At 34.4% G+C, this 22,789-nt stretch overlaps 1 protein-coding gene across 1 annotated transcript; it reads left to right on the top strand.

Annotated features, from left to right (window-relative positions):
- The first annotated feature begins 13,189 nt into the window (after positions 1-13,189).
- Positions 13,190-13,567, top strand: LOC145240372 (uncharacterized). Its single transcript, XM_080103951.1, has one exon. It carries the CDS (start codon positions 13,190-13,192, stop codon positions 13,565-13,567), a length of 378 nt encoding a protein of 125 aa, XP_079960077.1.
- The last annotated feature ends 9,222 nt before the right edge of the window (positions 13,568-22,789 follow it).

Here is a 22,789-nt window from a genome sequence, read left to right as displayed (position 1 = left end):
TTAATTTTGCACAAACATTAAACATGATATGAGAAAAAAAGTAATATATATATATATATATATATATATATATATATATATATATACGTTTTATTTTTTATTGCCGTATCTTTCTGTTAAGTTACATTATTGTTTCAGCTACTAGGCCGTTTTGTTTTTGCCGTCCGTAGAATCCTCGGACTTTTACACGGTAATAAAAAATAAAACACATATCTGCTCTACAACGGTATTGAGCACTTTCTTCAGTTTTTATTAATAACCATATCCACTATATATATATATATATATATATATATATATATATGCATATATAGATATAGACATGGATATATATATATATATATATATATATATATATATATATATATATACGTTTTATTTTTTATTACCATATCTTTCTGTTAAGTTACATCATTGTTTCAGCTACAAGGCCGTCTTTTTTTTGCCGTCCGTAGAATCCTCGGACTTTATCACGGTAATAAAAAATAAAACACATATCTGCTCTACATCGGTATTGAGCACTTTCTTCAGTTTTTATTATTAACCATATCCACTATATATATATATATATATATATATATATATATATATATATATATATATATATGCATATATAGATATAGACATGGATATATATATATATATATATATATATATATATATATATATACGTTTTATTTTTTATTGCCGTATCTTTCTGTTAAGTTACATTATTGTTTCAGCTACAAGGCCGTCTTTTTTTGCCGTCCGTAGAATCCTCGGACTTTATCACGGTAATAAAAAATAAAACACATATCTGCTCTACAACGGTATTGAGCACTTTCTTCAGTTTTTATTATTAACCATATCCACTATATATATATGTATATATATGCATATATAGATATAGACATGGATATACCAATATATATATATAGACATATATATATGTGTGTGTGTGTGTGTGTGTTTGTGTCTTGGTCGTGCGTGTGCGCGCGTGTGTGTGGGGGGGTTATTAAATATGGACCTTTATACGCCATAATTCACGTTGGCACAGCTGTTCCTGTAAGATCACTGGCGTGACGTATACTTGAGTCTGGCAAGTACAAATTAGTTACGATTTTGGTAATTTCGCGAGTTGCATGCGCTTTCCGCTTATCTAGGTATTGTTTTCCGCCGTTTAGTACTTGTCTATGTTACTGCACTTAAGCAGTGGCGATTAAGTAGAGGTGAAATTGGGGCTTGCATTTACAGGCACGGCCACCTTTGCATTGTTTCTTGACACTGAACCGAGGCATGCCATAAAAACGTTATATAATTAAGCGATGTTTTTATTATTATTTTACATATAACGTTATTCATTCAGATTTGCAGAGATTGTTACTGATCTACACGAAATATATAAATCACTAAACAAGTTTGCCTTGCACGTATGTTATATCTCGTTTATTTCATTTAAAATGTATTTCGCTTCAGTTGCTTTCATTATAGTTATATCCCCCCATGTATATATATATATATATATATATATATATATATATATATATATATATATATACATATATATATATATATATATATACATCTCTCTCTCTCTCTCTCTCTATATATATATATATATAGATAGATAACTACTTAATTTACTCACTTAAATTTAATATACGAAAGTATAGATTTATGCGTAAACTTTAAGTATTTACTTCAAAAGTGCTCAATACGTAGGTAGAGCTAGTTAGTAATTTATAAAATATATGTGGCGATTAAGCTACACTGAATATTCTGCGTTTCATCCACTATAGGATTCGTCAGGCTAATGCGGGAATTCTGTGGTTGCTTCTTGTTTTTATATATGTTGAGGATTTCTAGTTAGCCAATCAGGTTTCTAGTATCCACCGCGCCCCTTCCTATCAGCCAATGCGCATGCATTTTATCGAACAAAGGATCTGTTTTAGAACTAGGTTAGTTGTTTACGGTAGATGTTTCCTTCCCTTATATATATGTATATATGTATATATAAATATATATATATATAAATATACCTATGTGTACACACATACATGCACATATATATACATACATATACATATATGTGTGAGCGTTTACGTATATTCATATTTATTTAATTTATTACTTTGTTTGTTTTCCATTGTTATTGTTAGTTTTAAAGCTATTTTGTATCGCTATCCTAGAGTAAGTTTAATTTGGTGAACACAGTTGTTGGCTATTTCTCGTCTACAGTTTAATAGATTTTGAGGTTCTTTAAAGTACAGAATAGCAAATTTTTCATGGGAGCATAATTTACATGGGTCGTCTAAATGTCTGCACGTTGTAGCTTGTCTCATTATTTTCCATTCGACTACCGGCAAATGTCCGCTTTCTTTGAGTTCCCAGTATTTATTCGCTAGTGTTGTTTTTATACGGTGTTTTTTTATTTTTGAATGTGCTTTTGTGGTCATAATATCGGGTTTGGAAATCTAAGGAAGTCATGCCTACATAATATTTCTTGTTATTCGTGTTTTCTTTCGCAAATATTGTTGCTTGATAAACTACACTTTTTGTTAGACATTTATTTTGGACTGGGCAAAGTGTGCGGTGTCTACAATTGCATTTATCTTGTTCGTTATTAGTATTTTTATTTATGGTATGGTTGTTCTTGTCCGGGGTTGGTTTGTTGTTATTATTATTATTATTATTATTATTATTATTATTATTATTATTATTATCATTATTATTATTATTATTATTATTATTATTTCTGCTAGTGCTGGTTTTATTTCTGTCGTGGTGTCTACTTTTTTATTGTTTATTTTGTTGTTGTTTACATTGTTTTCATTTAGTATTTTGTTATTATGTGTTTATATTATCATCTCTAAATTTTCGCAACAACTCTAAGATAACTTCAAGGTATTTTTATTGAATATTTTGTGTAAGGGGTTTGTTGCGAGAAAGTGTTTTTCAATAAGATCTAGAAATTTCTTGCCTAGTTTTGTTTTTAACATTTGAGTGTATGGGGCCATATACCAAATTATAGTTCTTTTTCTTCTATTTTTAATTTTATTATAGTTGAAATGAAGGGTGGTAATACAAGTTGCAATTAAAAGTGGAAATGTAAGTCCTAATGAATGATTGTAATGCAAGTTGCAATGAAAGGTGGTCAATCAAGTTGAAATAAAGTGTAGTAATGTACGTTGTAATGAAGGGTGGTAATACAAATTACAATAAAGGGCGGTAATGTGAGTTGCAATGAAGGGTTGTAATGTAAGTTGCAATGAAGTGTTGTAATGTAAGTTGTAATGAAGTGTAGTAATACAAGTTGCAATAAAGGGCGGTAATGCAAGTTGTAATGATGGGTGGTAATTTAAGTTGTAATTTACTGCGGTAATACAAGTTGCAATAAATGGTGGTAATGCAAGTTGCAATGAAGGGTGGTAATGTAAGTTGCAATTAAGAGTGGTAATGTAAGTTTTAATAAAGGGTGGTAATGTAAGTTGCAATGAAGGGTAGTAATACAAGTTGTAATGAAGGGTGGTAATAAAAGTTGCAATGAAGGGTGGTAAATAAAGTTGCAATGAAGGGTGGTGATACAAGCTGCAATGAATGGTGGTATTACAAGTTGAATGAAGGATGGTAATGCAAGTTGTAATGAAGGGTGGTAATACAAGTTGTAATGAAGGGTTGTAATGCAAGTTGTAATAAGTGGTGGTAATGCAAGTTGTAATGAACTGTGGTCATGTAAGTTGCAACTAAGGGTGGTAATGCAAGTTGTAATGAAGGGAGGTAATGTATGTTGCAATGAAGTGTTGTAATGTAAGTTGTAATAAAGGATGGTAATGTAAGTTGCAATGAAGGGTGGATATTAAGTTGCAATGAATGGTGGTAGTGTAAGTTGCAATGAAGGGATGTAATGTAAGCTGCAGTGAAGGGTTTTAATGCAAGTTGTAATGAAGGGTTGTAATTTAAGTTGCACTGAAGGGCGGTAATGTAAGTTGCATAAAGGGTGGTAATGTAAGTTTCAATGAAGGATGGTAATACAAGTTGCAATGAATGGTGGTAATACAAGTTGAACAAAGTATTGTAATGCAAGTTGTAATGAAGGGTGATAATGCAAGTTGTAATGAAGGGTGGTAATGTAAGGTGAAATGAAGTGTAGTAGTGAAAGTTGTAATAAAGGGCGGTAATGTAAGTTGTAATGAAGGGTGGTAATGTCATTTGCAATGAAGTGTGGTAATGCATGTTGCAATGAAGTGTGGTAATGCAAGTTGTAATCAAGGGTGGTAATGTAAGTTGTAATGAAGGGTGGTAATGTAATTTGCAATGAAGTGTGGTAATGCAAGTTGCAATGACCTGTGGTAATGTAAGTTGTAATCAAGGGTGGTAATGTAAGTTGTAATGAAGGGTGGTAATGTAATTTCAATGAAGTGTGGTAATGCAAGTTGCACTGAAATGTGGTAATGCTAGTTGCAATGAAGTGTGGTAATGCAAGTTGTAATCAAGGGTGGTAATGTAAGTTGTAATGAAGGGTGGTAATGTAAGTTGTAATGAAGGGCGGTAATGTAAGTTGTAATGAAGGGTGGTAATGTAAGTTGTAATGAAGGGTGGTAATGTAAGTTTTAATGAAGGGTGGTAATGTAAGTTACAATAAAGGGTGGTAATACAAGTTGTAATGAAGGGTGGTAATACAAGTTGTAATAAAGTGTGGTAATGTAATTTGCAATGAAATGTGTTAATGCAAGTTGCAATGAAGTGTGGTAATGCAAGTTGTAATGAAGGGTGGTAATGTAAGTTGTAATGAAGGGTGGTAATGTAAGTTGTAATGAAGGGCGGTAATGTAAGTTGTAATTAAGGGTGGTAATGTAAGTTGTAATGAAGGGTGGTAATGTAAGTTTTAATGAAGGGTGGTAATGTAAGTTACAATAAAGGGTGGTAATACAAGTTGTAATGAAGGGTGGTAATACAAGTTGTAATAAAGGGTGGTAATGTAATTTGCAATGAAATGTGTTAATTCAAGTTGCAATGAAGTGTGGTAATGCAAGTTGTAATCAAGGGTGGTAATGTAAGTTGTAATGAAGGGCGATAGTGTAAGCCGTAATGAAGGGTGGTAATATAAGTTGTAATTAAGGATGGTAATGCAAGTTGTAATGAAGGGTGGTTATGTAACTTGCAATGAAGGGTGGTAATGTAAGTTGCAATAAAGGGTGGTAATACAAGTTGTAATGAAGGGTAGTAATGTAAGTTGTAATGAAGGGTGGTAATGTAATTTGCAATGAAGGTGGTAATGCAAGTTGCACTGAAATGTGGTAATGCAAGTTGCAATGAAGTGTGGTTATTCAAGTTGTAATCAAGGGTGGTAATGTAAGTTGTAATGAAGGGTGGTAATGTAAGTTGTAATGAAGGGCGGTAATGTAAGTTGTAATGAAGGGTGGTAATGTAAGTTGCAATGAAGGATGGTAATGCAAGTTGTAATGAAGGGCGGTTATGTAACTTGCAATGAAGGGTGGTAATGTAAGTTGTAATGAAGGGTTGTAATGTAAGTTGTAATGAATGGCGGTAATGTAAGTTGTAATGAAGTGTGCTAATGCAAGTTGGACTGAATGGTGAAAATGCAAGTTGTAATAAAGGTAGGTAATGTAAGTTGTAATGAAGGGTTGTAATGTAAGTTGTAATGAATGGCGGTAATGTAAGTTGTAATGAAGGGTGGTAATGTAAGTTGCAATGAAGGATGGTAATTCAAGTTGTAATGAAGAGTGGTAATGTAAGTGACAATGAAGGGTGGACATATAAGTAACAATGAAGGTTCGTAATTCAAGGTTGCAATGAGTGGTTGTAATGCATGTTGCACTAAGGGGTTGTAATGTAAGTTGTAAATAGGGGTTGTAATGCAAGTTGCAATGAAGGGCGGTAATGTAAGTTTTAATGAAGGGAGGTAATGTAAGTTGTAATGAAGTGTGGTGATATAAGTTGCAAGAAAGGGTGGTAATTCAAGTTGTAATGAAGGGAGGTAATGTATGTTGCAATGAAGTGTTGTAATGTAAGTTGTAATAAAGGATGGTAATGTAAGTTGCAATGAAGGGTTGATATTAAGTTGCAATGAATGGTGGTAGTGTAAGTTGCAATGAAGGGATGTAATGTAAGCTGCAGTGAAGGGGTTTAATGCAAGTTGTAATGAAGGGTTGTAATTTAAGTTGCACTGAAGGGCGGTAATGTAAGTTGCATAAAGGGTGGTAATGTAAGTTTCAATGAAGGATGGTAATACAAGTTGCAATGAATGGTGGTAATACAAGTTGAACAAAGTATTGTAATGCAAGTTGTAATGAAGGGTGATAATGCAAGTTGTAATGAAGGGTGGTAATGTAAGGTGAAATGAAGTGTAGTAGTGAAAGTTGTAATAAAGGGCGGTAATGTAAGTTGTAATGAAGGGTGGTAATGTCATTTGCAATGAAGTGTGGTAATGCATGTTGCAATGAAGTGTGGTAATGCAAGTTGTAATCAAGGGTGGTAATGTAAGTTGTAATGAAGGGTGGTAATGTAATTTGCAATGAAGTGTGGTAATGCAAGTTGCAATGACCTGTGGTAATGTAAGTTGTAATCAAGGGTGGTAATGTAAGTTGTAATGAAGGGTGGTAATGTAATTTCAATGAAGTGTGGTAATGCAAGTTGCACTGAAATGTGGTAATGCTAGTTGCAATGAAGTGTGGTAATGCAAGTTGTAATCAAGGGTGGTAATGTAAGTTGTAATGAAGGGTGGTAATGTAAGTTGTAATGAAGGGCGGTAATGTAAGTTGTAATGAAGGGTGGTAATGTAAGTTGTAATGAAGGGTGGTAATGTAAGTTTTAATGAAGGGTGGTAATGTAAGTTACAATAAAGGGTGGTAATACAAGTTGTAATGAGGGGTGGTAATACAAGTTGTAATAAAGTGTGGTAATGTAATTTGCAATGAAATGTGTTAATGCAAGTTGCAATGAAGTGTGGTAATGCAAGTTGTAATGAAGGGTGGTAATGTAAGTTGTAATGAAGGGTGGTAATGTAAGTTGTAATGAAGGGCGGTAATGTAAGTTGTAATTAAGGGTGGTAATGTAAGTTGTAAAAAGGGTGGTAATGTAAGTTTTAATGAAGGGTGGTAATGTAAGTTACAATAAAGGGTGGTAATACAAGTTGTAATGAAGGGTGGTAATACAAGTTGTAATAAAGGGTGGTAATGTAATTTGCAATGAAATGTGTTAATTCAAGTTGCAATGAAGTGTGGTAATGCAAGTTGTAATCAAGGGTGGTAATGTAAGTTGTAATGAAGGGCGATAGTGTAAGCCGTAATGAAGGGTGGTAATATAAGTTGTAATTAAGGATGGTAATGCAAGTTGTAATGAAGGGTGGTTATGTAACTTGCAATGAAGGGTGGTAATGTAAGTTGCAATAAAGGGTGGTAATACAAGTTGTAATGAAGGGTAGTAATGTAAGTTGTAATGAAGGGTGGTAATGTAATTTGCAATGAAGGTGGTAATGCAAGTTGCACTGAAATGTGGTAATGCAAGTTGCAATGAAGTGTGGTTATGCAAGTTGTAATCAAGGGTGGTAATGTAAGTTGTAATGAAGGGTGGTAATGTTAGTTGTAATGAAGGGCGGTAATGTAAGTTGTAATGAAGGGTGGTAATGTAAGTTGTAATGAAGGGCGGTAATGTAAGTTGTAATGAAGGGTGGTAATGTAAGTTGCAATGAAGGATGGTAATGCAAGTTGTAATGAAGGGCGGTTATGTAACTTGCAATGAAGGGCGGTAATGTAAGTTGTAATGAAGTGTGCTAATGCAAGTTGGACTGAATGGTGAAAATGCAAGTTGTAATAAAGGGTGGTAATGTAAGTTGTAATGAAGGGTTGTAATGTAAGTTGTAATGAAGGGCGGTAATGTAAGTTGTAATGAAGGGTGGTAATGTAAGTTGCAATGAAGGATGGTAATTCAAGTTGTAATGAAGAGTGGTAATGTAAGTGACAATGAAGGGTGGACATATAAGTAACAATGAGGGTTCGTAATTCAAGGTTGCAATGAGTGGTTGTAATGCATGTTGCACTAAGGGGTTGTAATGTAAGTTGTAAATAGGGGTTGTAATGCAAGTTGCAATGAAGGGCGGTAATGTAAGTTTTAATGAAGGGAGGTAATGTAAGTTGTAATGAAGTGTGGTGATATAAGTTGCAAGAAAGGGTGGTAATGCAAGTTGTAATGAAGGGAGGTAATGTATGTTGCAATGAAGTGTTGTAATGTAAGTTGTAATAAAGGATGGTAATGTAAGTTTCAATGAAGGGTGGATATTAAGTTGCAATGAATGGTGGTAGTGTAAGTTGCAATGAAGGGATGTAATGTAAGCTGCAGTGAAGGGGTTTAATGCAAGTTGTAATGAAGGGTTGTAATTTAAGTTGCACTGAAGGGCGGTAATGTAAGTTGCATAAAGGGTGGTAATGTAAGTTTCAATGAAGGATGGTAATACAAGTTGCAATGAATGGTGGTAATACAAGTTGAACAAAGTATTGTAATGCAAGTTGTAATGAAGGGTGATAATGCAAGTTGTAATGAAGGGTGGTAATGTAAGGTGAAATGAAGTGTAGTAGTGAAAGTTGTAATAAAGGGCGGTAATGTAAGTTGTAATGAAGGGTGGTAATGTCATTTGCAATGAAGTGTGGTAATGCATGTTGCAATGAAGTGTGGTAATGCAAGTTGTAATCAAGGGTGGTAATGTAAGTTGTAATGAAGGGTGGTAATGTAATTTGCAATGAAGTGTGGTAATGCAAGTTGCAATGACCTGTGGTAATGTAAGTTGTAATCAAGGGTGGTAATGTAAGTTGTAATGAAGGGTGGTAATGTAATTTCAATGAAGTGTGGTAATGCAAGTTGCACTGAAATGTGGTAATGCTAGTTGCAATGAAGTGTGGTAATGCAAGTTGTAATCAAGGGTGGTAATGTAAGTTGTAATGAAGGGTGGTAATGTAAGTTGTAATGAATGGCGGTAATGTAAGTTGTAATGAAGGGTGGTAATGTAAGTTGCAATGAAGGATGGTAATTCAAGTTGTAATGAAGAGTGGTAATGTAAGTGACAATGAAGGGTGGACATGTAAGTAACAATGAAGGTTCGTAATTCAAGGTTGCAATGAGTGGTTGTAATGCATGTTGCACTAAGGGGTTGTAATGTAAGTTGTAAATAGGGGTTGTAATGCAAGTTTCAATGAAGGGCGGTAATGTAAGTTTTAATGAAGGGAGGTAATGTAAGTTGTAATGAAGTGTGGTGATATAAGTTGCAATAAAGGGTGGTAATGTAAGTTGCAATGAAGGGTTGTAATGAAGTTGTAATGAAGGGCGGTAATGTATGTTGCAATGAAGTGGTGTAATGTAAGTTGTAATAAAGGGTGGAAATGTAAGTTGCAATTAAGGGTGGTAGTGTAAGTTGCAATGAAGGGTTATAATGCAAGTTGTAATGAAGGGTGGTAATTTAAGTTGCAATGAATGGCGGTAATGCAAGCTGCATAAAGGGTGGTTATGTAAGTTGCAATGAAGGGTGGTAATGCAAGTTGTAATGAAGGGTGGTAATGTAAGTTGCAATGAAGGGTTGTAATGAAGTTGTAATGAAGGGCGGTAATGTAAGTCGCAATAAAGGGTGGTAATGTAAGTTGCAATAAAGGGTGGTAATGTAAGTTTCAATAAAGGGGTGTAATGTAAGTTGCAATGAAGGGTGGTAATGTAAGCTGTAATGAAGGGTGTTAATGTAAGTGGCAATGAAGGGCTGTTAGTTAAGTTGTAATGAAGGGTTATAATGTAAGTTTTAATGAAGGGCGGTTATGTAAGTTGCAATAAAGTGTTGTAATGTAAGTTGCAATAAAGGATTGTATTGTAAGTTGCAATGATGGGTGGTGATCTAAGTTGCAATGAAGGGTGTTCAATGTATTTTTCAATGAAGGGGTGTACTATTAGTTGCAATGAAGTGTGGTAATGTAAGGTTCAATGAAGGGTAGTAATGTAAGTTGCAATTAAGTGTGGTAATGTAAGTTAAAATGAAGGGTTGTAATTAAGTTGCAATGAATGGTGGTAATGTAAGTTTTAATGAAGGGTCGTGATGTAAGTTGCAATGAAGGGTAGTAATGTAAGTTGTAATTAAGGGTGGTGATGTAATTTGCTATGAAGGGTTTCAATGTAAGTGGTAATGAAGTGTGGTAATGTAAGTTTTCATCATATATCTTTTTTTATTACCGTTGTTTTTCTCCACCTATGTTTTCCTTTCTCTATTATTCTTTCCTATTACTCTTCTCCATTTGTCTTTGATAGCTTGTTCTCAACATTTAGTTTGTATATTGTAATTTTGCACGTGCGTTTTAGTATAAATTGAAGTAAGATTTTAATTTACAAAATATATTTTAGAGTTTGCAACTTATGCCAAGAAATAAGACAGTTTAACTACATTTTTCCCTAATAAAATAAGCTATTCTTTCCATATTTGTATTGAATACACTATTTTTTGTTTTGTTTTCATCATCAAATTTCTATATTTAGGTGTATATATATATATATATATATATATATATATATATATATATATATATATATATATATATATATATGCGAGCAAACAGTTAATAAAACATGTTTAAAACACTTTTAAATGAGTTAAAAACATATTTAATCTTAAAAGGAAACACTAGATAAGTGGATAGTCCTTAATCTAGCTGAGATAAGTTTATAAATATTTATTCTTTAATATTTATAATATAATTTAATTTTACCATCTTGGATCATTTTGTAATTGTAATTTTTAAAATTTGTATTTTATATATATATATATATATATATGTATATATATATATATATGTATATATATATATATATGTATATGTATATGCAGGTATACATATGCGTGTGCAATATGTCTATATTACTAATGATTATCACTGAGTAAATGCAATGATAGGTTGTATTTTATTAAATTTAGATTTATAAAATTGCTAATGCTGAACTTATTTTTTATAAATATATAAAACGTGGGTTCAATACGTTTCCAGTGATATTTGTACATGTATATAAAATCATCATAGACGCTTGAAAATTCAGTATCTTATTGCTATTTATCTTATACACTTAATGACCAGTTTGTAACATTTCAGGTTGAAAGGAACAGCTAAAACATGAATTGAAATACCCCCTATTAAAGTCTGATTATCACACTTATGAATTTAAAATATGCAATCTGGAAGGGAGCACAATTTAGAGAAACGATATGCAATGACATTGTTTTAAATTTAAAATAAAAATACTGAAATGAATGGAACCTTCAGACTGCTTTTGGACCATCTTGCATGAATCGAGTATCGGTTTTTTAGTGGCATGAGAAATTCAAAGAAGTCAGAGAGTTTTGTAGGTGTGATAAGTATGGATGTAAAGGAAGGAACTTACAACAGCGGAGTTGATTGGACAAAGAAAGAAGGGGTGTCGTGTGCCTATAGAGACAATGCGTCCACAGTTTGATGTCAGTGTGGTAACTGCGTAACAACTATTCGCGTGGAACTGAATATGCGTAATATTTGCGTACAGTTTTTCCGAAGGGATCTCCACCCTTGTCAGAGACTATTCGACCAATATAAGCATTTAGACTGTTCATTATCCTGCTTCTAGTCCAAACCTTTCTTTCTGTGAGAGTTATTTATTCCCAAAACTAAAGGTACACCTCAGAGGGTATCGTTATGAGACAATTGAGGAGATGAAAGACGCTGTGATGAGGGTCATTGACACGCCTACGCTAGAAGAATCCTATGCGACCTTCCAGAAGTGGTTGGAACAGTACAACAATGCATTACAGTCGGAGATTACTTTGAAGTTTATAGAGTGTGTATAGTCAATAAAAGTGCACACACGGAAAGAGTCTTGACACTTTTTAAGACACCTCGTCACATGTTGTAAAAATACACAGAATTAATTAAAAATTCTTCTTATTCAGTCTGTGTAATAAGATGCAAACTCTTGTTACACAACATGTGCTTTGGATAAACAATGTATTTCAACAGAGAAAACATTAACAAAAAACTGCCAGAAAATCTATTTCCCTTCTACATCTAAGCTGCTGAAACCGCTTATCTCATTTAAGGGTAACGTTAAGAGAACATTTTCTTCCTGTAACCAAAAGAGGATATCCGATGCTATAATGAATAAATCAATGAGTTTTATCGATCCCGAGCGAGTAAAATCTCACTTCTCCACCAAAAGAAGTCCAAGAAATCTGAACTGACATATTGAAAGTGTCTGATAAAAATATCATAGTTTTATATATTCACAGTATTGTTTGATGATGAGCCTCTTCGATTTAAGTTATGGCGATTAGATGAATCTGCGTATATCTGTAATAATGTGATAGTTATTTTGTCACGTTATAGTCGAAGTAGACATACAACAACCTCAGGTCGCACAATAAACGGACAAGGTCAGTATACGTTTATTTAACATATTATACATCGTTATACTAGGATTTAGACAAGTCTATCGTATATATTACTATTATTGAGCGGACTATTCTTTTCAGCCTTAGTTCTATTCGTGCAACGCCCGATTGCTCTTCGGCTGTCTTCGGTCATATTAGCTGTTGATTGAAAGAAAAAAGTTACTGGCTTCGTAGATATTTTCGTTTTCTGTAAGTTAGTATCTACTTATGGTTTTAGATTCGAATTTGTGAAAGAGTTGATTGACAAAGGGGGAGGAAACTCTAATCAAATCGACAGGGGAGTATCGCTTTTCTATCGTCAATGGTTTTATGATTTATAATATTTGTTTTTTTCTATAATTAGAGACTCCAAAATACTATTAACATCTAAGTTCGATCTGTTAGTAATTTTTCTTTTTAAAACATATGTGCTGCCTACTGAACTTGCCAGACTTTCCACTTCGCAACCCTGTCAATTATATTGGCCTTGATCTACAAAAGGGAATTTTGTTCTTTTTTACTTTACATGGTATCAGCTAGTCCCGACTTTTTCACCTCTACCCTGGCACAGCTTGATGGTGTTCTTCTAATCTTACCTGAAAGAGCCTACCAGTCTCATGTTTGTATAGTTTTCCGCAGTTGCATGAAATCGCATATAGATAATTTGACTTCCTGAGACTTTCAAATGGTTGTGCATGGCAGTCACCCAAGCTAAACGCCTCTTTTGAAGGCAATACACAAGCAAGAAAACCCACAAAGTTTGCTGAAGACATGTCAACAAAGCCTATAGGTTACTGGAACCACGTCTCATGGTCTGATGGTACGAAATTGAATTTGATTTATTCCAAGCATGTGTGGCAGCGACCAGGGCAGGAGTACAAAGGTAAGTGTCCCACAACTACAGTCAGTTATGCTGGTATAAATGTCATGGTCTTAGGTTGCTTGAGTGCTGCAGGTATCGGAGAGTTACATTTCGTTGAGGGAAACATGAACTCCAACATGTACTTTTTAATACTGCAGAAGAACATGATCCATAACCCTCCAGAGTCTGGGTCGAAGAGCACTGTTCAGCATCACAATGATCCACAACACCCATCCAAGACAACCACTGCTTTACTGAAGAGGCTGATGGTAAAAGTGATAAACTGACCAAGCATGTCTCCAGACTTGAACCCAAAACATATTTGGGGCATCCACACGCAGAAGGTGGATGTGCACAAAGTCTCAGATATGCGCCAGCTACGCGACGTCGTAATTGAAGAGTGGAAGAGCATTCAAGTGGCTACATTTGAATCTCTAGTAAACTCCATGGTCATGACAGTGAGAGTTGACATGTTGTATCTTAATATTTACAAATTTTCGTAAGAGGTGTGCTCACATTAGTTGCGATTTAGTTTTTCATGGCTATATTTTCAGTTATTTTGAGGGGAAAATAAGCTAAATCTGTTATATATATATATACTGCAGACGAACTACTTTCCATTGTGTCAAAAATCATGTTTTAGATTCGCCCCATGAAAAGATATACTTAAATATTTGAAGAAATGTGAGGGGTGTACTCAGTTTTGTGATACACTGTAGATGGCTTGTAGTTCAGTGTGTTCGCATTATACATTTCTAACATTATCCTTTCATTATGCAACACTTTCACTTGTGTATTTCGGCTACATGCTGATGCGGGGTGTCTCAAGATCCTAACGTCTATATCACCGAGATGTAAATCGCATGCTCATTGGCAGGTTTCTATCTATTCTGATGGGCTACACACATTGAATATTCCCTTCAAATTTATTTATACTTTCGGAAATTTTGTAATGATATTTTTAAACGGTAAGATTCCCATCCTTATACCAAGAGCGTTTCTATGACAACAAAAATGTATTGGCGGGTGATAGATCTTAAAAAAAAATAATGATGCATGTCGTATGCTTTCTCCATTGAGCCTTCTAGGTTATGCGGGAATATTGCGTTTACGTGCTTGGCTCTTTTCTTGTTTATGCGGAATATAGAAATGTTGATTTGCACACCTTTATTTGACGGTCTGTTTTGTTATTTTCTACTGTTTTTTTCACGTTTTACCGTTGTATTCCTTCGTGTGTGTTTATGTTCTTTACATGTATACACATGTATGGAATGAGTGTGATATTAAATGTGCGTCTGTTCTTAATACATGTATTATCGTGTGATCGCTGTGTTTTTAAAATACCACTAAACAACTTATATGGAGCATGTTCCTATAACACGGCAAACAAGGGACGAAGTACCGTCTTTGTTTGTTGGAAGCAAGGCATTTTTTACATAGTAATCACTACACCAATGTCCAGAGGCCACTCGAGGATAAGGGTTAAGAGTGTATAGTAGTCAATTGGACAATAGAGTAATCGTTAGTAATGGAAATTCGTTAAATTTGTCATGTTGAACGGCTCATCAAGAACTTGGTTACGTTGGACTTGAAGACGATCCGTTCTTCTCTTATAGAAAGCAAGAGCGAAAAAGACGGTGAAATAAAATGTGGTCTCTCTTTCTCTTTATTCTTACTTAAAACTTAACAAAAAAAGTTCCGTTATTTTAACGATGCATTTCCGAATTTAATTACATAAACTGCGAAAAGAGTAATTGAAGAGATAAACCGCTCATGCATAAATCGAAACCCAGGGAATAAAATAATAACATTAACCAAATTAAAACGTCGTTAAAAGACGAAAATGAATCTCCAGTATTAAATAAAATTCGAATTGTGTGTGCATTTTAGTCGGTTTCTCCTATTGCGGTAGACCGACTTTTATGAAGGTTAAAACAAATATCCTTCAAAATATTAAACAGGCAAACAGTACAGGTGAATTTGAGAAGTTTTTTTACAACCCAATCAGAAAAGCTTGTTATATAACATTAGCAGTATGTTATTTAATATGACAGAGGACCGTTCGAAATGTGTGGTTCTGTTTAAAGAACTATTGAGGCGTTTTATTTGATCTTTTTCTTTTAATATTTATTTTAAGCTTTATATATAAAGCACTTAAAAAAACAACAGTAGGTTCTACACAGAGCAAGGAAAGCTATAATGTATTGTGGATTAAATAAGTGTGGGAAGGCGTGCAAAGCATCTCGGTGCACCGCAATAGGTCACCAGCAAGAGCAAGTAATCAATCCGTTTTATTGCAGAAATAGATGAGTTCTCTGATTACGATGAGAATAAAAATTATAGGAGTGTGAAGCATTTGTTGATCATCATTTAATCGCAGGCAACGTCGGGTCTACTTGTAGTACTTATTAAATGAGTCAGATGTATTGGAAACTATTGGAATTCCTTTATATTCCTACTCCCTCATACCTTCCCCCCCCTCTCTCTCTCTCTCTCTATATATATATATATATATATATACATATATATATATATAATGATTGCAACGTCTTCTCAGACGAGTGCTACTCCCTCAGACACTTTATGCCCCAAAATGACTTCCATTGTCACAGGACCATTTTAATAGACAAATGCCTGAGGGAGTATCTATACACAAATGATGTTGCAGAGTCCTAGCTTTGTATTACAGCAAAGTCTCTCTCTCTCTCTCTCTCTCTCTCTCGGTTTTCAGAATGTTGCGCTTCAGCAACAAGCAACAGCAAGATAGCCAGCAACAAGTTTGATTTAAAAAACCATAAAGCGGGAGACCCATACCCGCAATAAATTGGTGTGCGGTTTAAGTTGTTGCTATCTTGCTCTTGCTATCTTGGTGGCTATATTGCTCCCGTAAGCCGTAGTGAAGGCAACCTTTCTAGGAGAAGCATATCTCTGATTTAAAAAGAAAAGCATAAAGCGGGAGAGCAGTACCAGCATTAAGCTGGTCTGCAGTTTGAGGTTGTCTTCTCCTAGACAGGTTGCCTTCACCACGGCTTACGGGAGCCCTCTCCACTCCAACACACACATACATACACACAAACACACACGGTGCCAGTTGGCCGTTAACCCCCAAAAAGTGGTCATTCACCCTTTGGAAGGTCTTTTTTTTAATCCTTCAGGGAGACTAGTCACCCTCCCCACCAAACAAGTCTGGTGGGGGAACCAGTTTAGTCGCCGGTGACCCGACCACGAAGCAGGTAGTACTGGGTTACATGGTACCAGTATCATATGACATGACCTTACATATATATATATATATATATATATATATATATATATATATATATATATATGTATATATATAAATTTGATTTCACCATGCATTATCGTTATCTCAGCTACTTTAAGGACATTAGTCTTCTCTGTAGTGTTCACTGTCAGATATCGGTAGATAAATTTAGCATTTAACTATCATATAGTAAGAACGTATATAGTTTATAAGAGTAAAATAAAAATGTTACATACATTTATATGGGGCAAAACTAAATATATAGGGGCAGAAAGAACGTTTGCTACGAACATGGCCATGTACTTCATAAAAAAAATCAAGCATATGTTTAACATATGTTTTTCATTAATTGAATAAATAAACAAACAAAGAAGGGTTGGCTATCTTTATGAACGTGTAACATTGGAAGCTAATCTCATATTTTGACCATGGTATGAAAATGTTTCAGACGTAAAAATGATTCAGTGCAATCGATATGCTGCAATCTGCATTTCTATCAGAAATATATGCGTGCTGGGGTCATGTCTGGAAACAAAAAGCAAAACTATTTTTTAACGATAAATTCTAAGATACAGTCAACAGCTGAGCATATTGATGATAGCAAGTTTATATTTCTTGCTGGAATAGAATGTAACAGAAACATACGTTGCGAGTCTGTCTTTGTTTTATCGTTATTTCCATAGCAGGTAATCGTCTGAGCTTCAATCTCTCGTCCCCCCTCGCCAATCTTTCACTAGAAACACCCGTCTGGCTGAAACTACTGTCAATGATTTTCCCCACTCTTTATCTGTGCCTAAATCCAAACGTAGATTTCATGAGCAAAGCTTTTTTCTTAGAACTGCACGCCAGTGGAACTCTCTGCAGCTTGCCTTTTTTCCACCTGACTTCAACTTGGACGTCTTCAAGTCCAACATAAACAAACTGCTGACAAACCGCCCCCTTAAGTAAGACACTCTATCAAAACCCCTAATACTAATGATTACTACAATACTATCTCATTGATTACTCTACACGCAACAACGCTTATCCTTGAGTGGCCTTCGGGCCTTGATAAGTGGTGACCCCCATGAAAAAAAAAACACCCAATGAACAGTGTTAATAATACTAAGAATGATTACACTTTGCATTTTTAAGTATTTAGTTGCAGACTTCAAGAAAAGGAAAATAATAAAAATAGCAACGTTTTTTTTCTGTATATTGGATATATTTTCACACCCTTATATCAGCACATAAACAAGGTTGTTCATCTTAGTTTCAGATTTCAATGTCTGGCTTATGTATTATTTTATTTAAAATTAATTAGTGCGATAAGTATTATTTATTTATTTATTTATTTCGGACTATTATACTAATTTTTATTAGTTGTTGTTACACGACGTTTCGGCCGACTATTTCTCTGGCCTCCGTCAGGTGCTAACCGCGACCGGATAGGAACTCCAAAAGCATTTTGTGTCCGTTTTAAAAAGAAAAAAGAAGCCTTCCGGATCCGTGGCGCAGTGGAGAGAGACGTTGAATCGCTATGGTTCGAGGTGAGAATCCTCGTAACATAGCGGTTTCAATCCTACCCAAAATCTGCCAGAATCTTACTTGGCCAAAACGTGGTGGGACGACAAAATATATGGATGGCAGTAATAGCGGTCACTAAGTAGAGTTCCAAAATAATTTGCAATTATATTTTCGGTTGAAGTTTTTTTTTTTATACTTTAACAATTTTCCAACAGGACCTGTTTCGTTTAGTTTAAAGCAATAAAAGAGATTAAGAGAAATTATTGATAGCTGTTTAAGCCAGACAGGTATTTGTTGCGAATGTTAGTTTTTCTCTGGTCCAAAAAGTCAATCTTATCAGAAACTACCAAGTGATATGCTGAAGAACACTACCTCTACAGCATTAATTTTTCAATTTCCTCCTAGCCTGGTGATGAAGCTTTTAAAGACGAAAATGGGTTTATTAGACGTTTAGGATTTATTGGGTTGAATCTGCAAAATTAGCTATAATTACAGCAAAAAAAGTGACGCAAATTCTATATTGAAATATGCTTATACTTAACAAAATATATACATTAAATATCTTTTAATGTATTGTTTTAACATTATTTAGATTGTTGTTTTAAAACTTTTGTTCATTGTGTTTGTTTGTGCTTGGATAATAACGGGAATGTCTTTATATTTCATAGGCTTGCATGATAAAGTTTTCATTAAAAAATCAAACAAAAAAAACTACAGCTTTATTTTAAAACTATTATTAGAAAAATAATTCAGCTAACTTTATTACTTAGTAGAGCTTAGTTCCGTTTCTTTGCAACTGATTACAACCTCAATCACCGCGTCGATACGGGTCGGGAACTGGGAGCATGCCTTTACAAAAGCGCCGATAGGGGTTCGGCGAATATTCAGCAGATGGCGGCGATCAGGGACGCTTTGGTGTTATAGGAGGTCACGTTTGTGATATTCTCGACGTAGAACAAAACGAAGTAGTAAAGCAGGAAAGGACAACGTGAAAAAAGAGTAAAAAAGTCGTAGCACTTGTGAGAATTTTTAATTGGTTGACTTGCCGATGGTAGGTCGTGGGGAAGAAAGGAGTGCTGGTAGCTGTGACCAACACGGCCGGTGATCCTTTAATCAAAGAACCCGAGTGCCTATTCTTTACAAGTTAAATAGACATTTCAGTCACGCGTGAATCTCGTTGACTGAGAGTTGGAGTAGATAAAAAGGAGTGGCCGCTCTACTGTTGTGGTAGTAGTTGTTGTAGTCTTTTAGATAAATTACACTTGACCATAGTTACACATTTGTTACTTTTACAAGGAAAGACTTCTCGCGAGCAACGTCGACATTTCGTTGCAAGACTTAAACCTCCTTTTCTTCCCCTCCCTCTACTCGTCTGTATGCTAATTCCGACTCACTCCTTCTGAAGCAAAGCCCGCGTCTTTTAGGATCTTGTTAGTCCGCGCTGTTTTGCTGCTACACCCAGGGTCTGCCAGCCGCCACCTCATTGCAGCACATCCAGGTGTACTTTGTGTTGATTCTCAAGTCGACTTCGTATATGTTAGATAGCATGATATGCGCCTCAGTTAGTAGTACGCCAGAGTAAATAACAGTAGGCGGAAACTTTGTTTTTATGACACTGCGACGGTTTCTGCCATTTGTGCTAATCCAGCGATGCATTTTGAGGATGCTGGCAATTGTTCTGTTGTCATAACTGTGGTCCGCAGAGAGCATGATTTGTGCAGCGGTGCACTTCCGGTCTCGCTCGTTAAACATTATGTCACTGTCAAACATGATAGAAGGCTCCCATCGCCTTTTGGATTTCTATAATTTATAGATCCATCTTATACATTAATTCAAAATGTACGTCATACTAACAACATTTCTATGTTTTTCTTTAATCACGGATGGTAATCAACACTTAGACGAGTCAATACTAAATTGGTGTTCATTTATTTACTCTATTTTTATATTTGCTCAGCATTGTCTCCAGTTGTGTTTTTATTTCTACAAGTATTTAGTAGTTTAAATGTTTTTTTTTTTAAATTATAATGGATAATCTTATTTTGTTTATGTAGACATGGTGTGTTTCAACAGTTTTACTAGATTTAATGTTGTTCATTAGTGATTCAAGAATAGAATCATCTCATAAATAAGGGTCCAATGGTTAAATTCGTGGTTGGATGAGTCCGAATAAGTAAAAACATGATGAATAGAATATGTGAAGCATGAAATTTTACGGAGATGATTAATAGCAAGTATTTAACCGAAATATGTTTGAAAGGTACCGATATGTTAGAGATAAATATAAACCTCTTATACTCTCAACGGGTTCTTTGTACTGGCAGTTCTTAACACTAACGACTTAACCATGGAATCTCAATTACAGCTATCACATATAGAACTACGCAAATATTTTACCATGGCCGCGAGCAAACGAGTTTGTTAAAATCGAATAAAATTAGCCATTATTATTCGAATAGTTAATTGCACATTGAATATGAAATAAATTTAAACGATTTCGTCTATAAGACATTTTCTCCAGCTTTGACTTATAATAATTGTACCCTGCTGCTCTGTGGACAGTTAATAGCATTAGCTTCTCATGATCTAAACTGTATTGGTAGCAATTTCAGCCTGAAATTGTGTACATTTATAATCGATTCTAATTAGATGTCTCACATGGAAATGGCGTGTGTGTTGAACAATGATTGAAACAGTTGTAATATATTTGCAATATACACATAAAGTAAAATTAATCATGAAGTCATATAAACCGGAATATAATACATGGTTAAAATATCAAATAGCGTAAGTAACTTTATTATTCTCGCTGCCTCAGATTAGCATTCAGTCACACGTACTTATGTATAAGTTGAATTTCTGGGAGACGATTTTTAGATATTTTTAATGAGCGATATATGCATATGTAATTTTGAGGGAAATGTTTTTAAAGGGCGACTGGTCGCTCGATCATAACATAGGAAAGGCTTTTTTGTTTATGCACCGGATATATACCGGTAATCCTAGTAATTAATCACACCCCTTCCGAACCTCACTTCAGTGTGTTTTCCAGTATGTAAGCACATGCGCAGTTTTTCAGTGGGTGACTGAATATCAATTGGAATAGGTCTCATAATGTTCAAACTCTAAACCTGGCTATATGTCTAAGTTCGATGTGATGTATTCCGTGATGATTCGACTATTTATTTATAGTTAAATGACAACTATTGAATGAAAAAAGTTAGGGAACTTAACGCATGCGTTCACATTAGTACGGTATATCACGGCTCGTGCATGCGTTTACGTTATTATGGTAGGTGACATAAGTTCTGTAAAAAACAAGCAATAACCGCGCCTTGAATCTACAGCATGGCACTGATCAGAATGTCTGATTTGCAACATCTGCGTTCATTGCATATTATTCTGCAGCAGATTGGTTCTATATGTGAAACACAATCGACCACACTTGCGTAAATACACGTATTATCGCTCGCGGATGTCCATGAATAATTTATATGTCTTACAAAAAAACAAAAAATAACCAAAACCACAACATAGAAATTATCTGTGCAGGAAAGAGCAATGAGAGTGATTAATAAAATTGTCTATAATCTACAGTCGACTTAATAACAACTATTCGCAAAAATGTCACAATTTTGTGTGCTAAAATGATTATAGACTTATACACAAAATCGCTTCTACACAAGTATATATATATATATATATGTATATATATATATATATATATATATATATATATAGTAATTTATAAAATGCATATGGCGATTAAGCTACACTGAATATTCGGCGTTTAATCCACTCTAGGACACCTCGGGCTTATGCGCCTAATCGCCATATATATTTTATAAATTACTAACTAGCTCTACCTAGGTATTGAGCACTTTTGAAGTAAATACTTAAAGTTTACGCATAAATATATACTTTCGTATATTAGTTTTATGTGAGTAAATCAAGTAGTTACATATGTATATATATATATATATATATATATATATATAACCACCCAGTAGTTACATATATATATAACCACCGAGAATTTCAAAATGCGCGACCACACGTCACCTATCCGGATTCACAAAAACCCCGCAGTTAACAACATGACGTGGACTCTTCATCGAACTATCTCCCACTACATCATGTCGTGGAAGAAGAGAAGAAAAAAAATGATTGATAAAGGAGTCTTACTCCGAAATATATTTCTTTAAAAATAAACATCTGTTTATTTTATAAAAAAAAATTTGTGTTGCAGTTTTGGCTTCAAATGTATTTATACATGTTTTATTCTTCGAATTTCACTCAATACTTCTAACGGATATACACAAAAATAACCACTATATATATATATATATATATATATATATATATATATATATATATATATTTAAATAAGGGAGTAGTCACAATGTGTATTTTTTAACATTATTTTATTATTCCGTGTCTTGGTTTTTCATTGAGACTTATGTTTGGATCATTGTAATAATGTTTTTAAATCATTGAAATCGTTTACGTACGTTTCAGACGGTCTGATGCGTCCTCGTCAGAAATTATTTTCAAGTGTGTAAAAATGGTGATTTTCATAGTTAGTTTGAAGGTACACTCGCATGCACCCCCATACACATGCACCTACACACACCCAGACATAAATCAGAACCGACACATTAAAACACTCACACGTGCGCGCATACAACCACACACAGACATAACACCCCTATCTCTAATACAACACACTGAACAATAC

The sequence above is a fragment of the Euprymna scolopes genome, chromosome 19 (assembly GCF_053919585.1).
Source record: "Euprymna scolopes isolate OS-2025 chromosome 19, ASM5391958v1, whole genome shotgun sequence".
Taxonomy (NCBI): domain Eukaryota; kingdom Metazoa; phylum Mollusca; class Cephalopoda; order Sepiida; family Sepiolidae; genus Euprymna; species Euprymna scolopes.
Note: the sequence above shows the minus strand (reverse complement) of the source record. Positions and strands in the feature narration are given on the sequence as shown.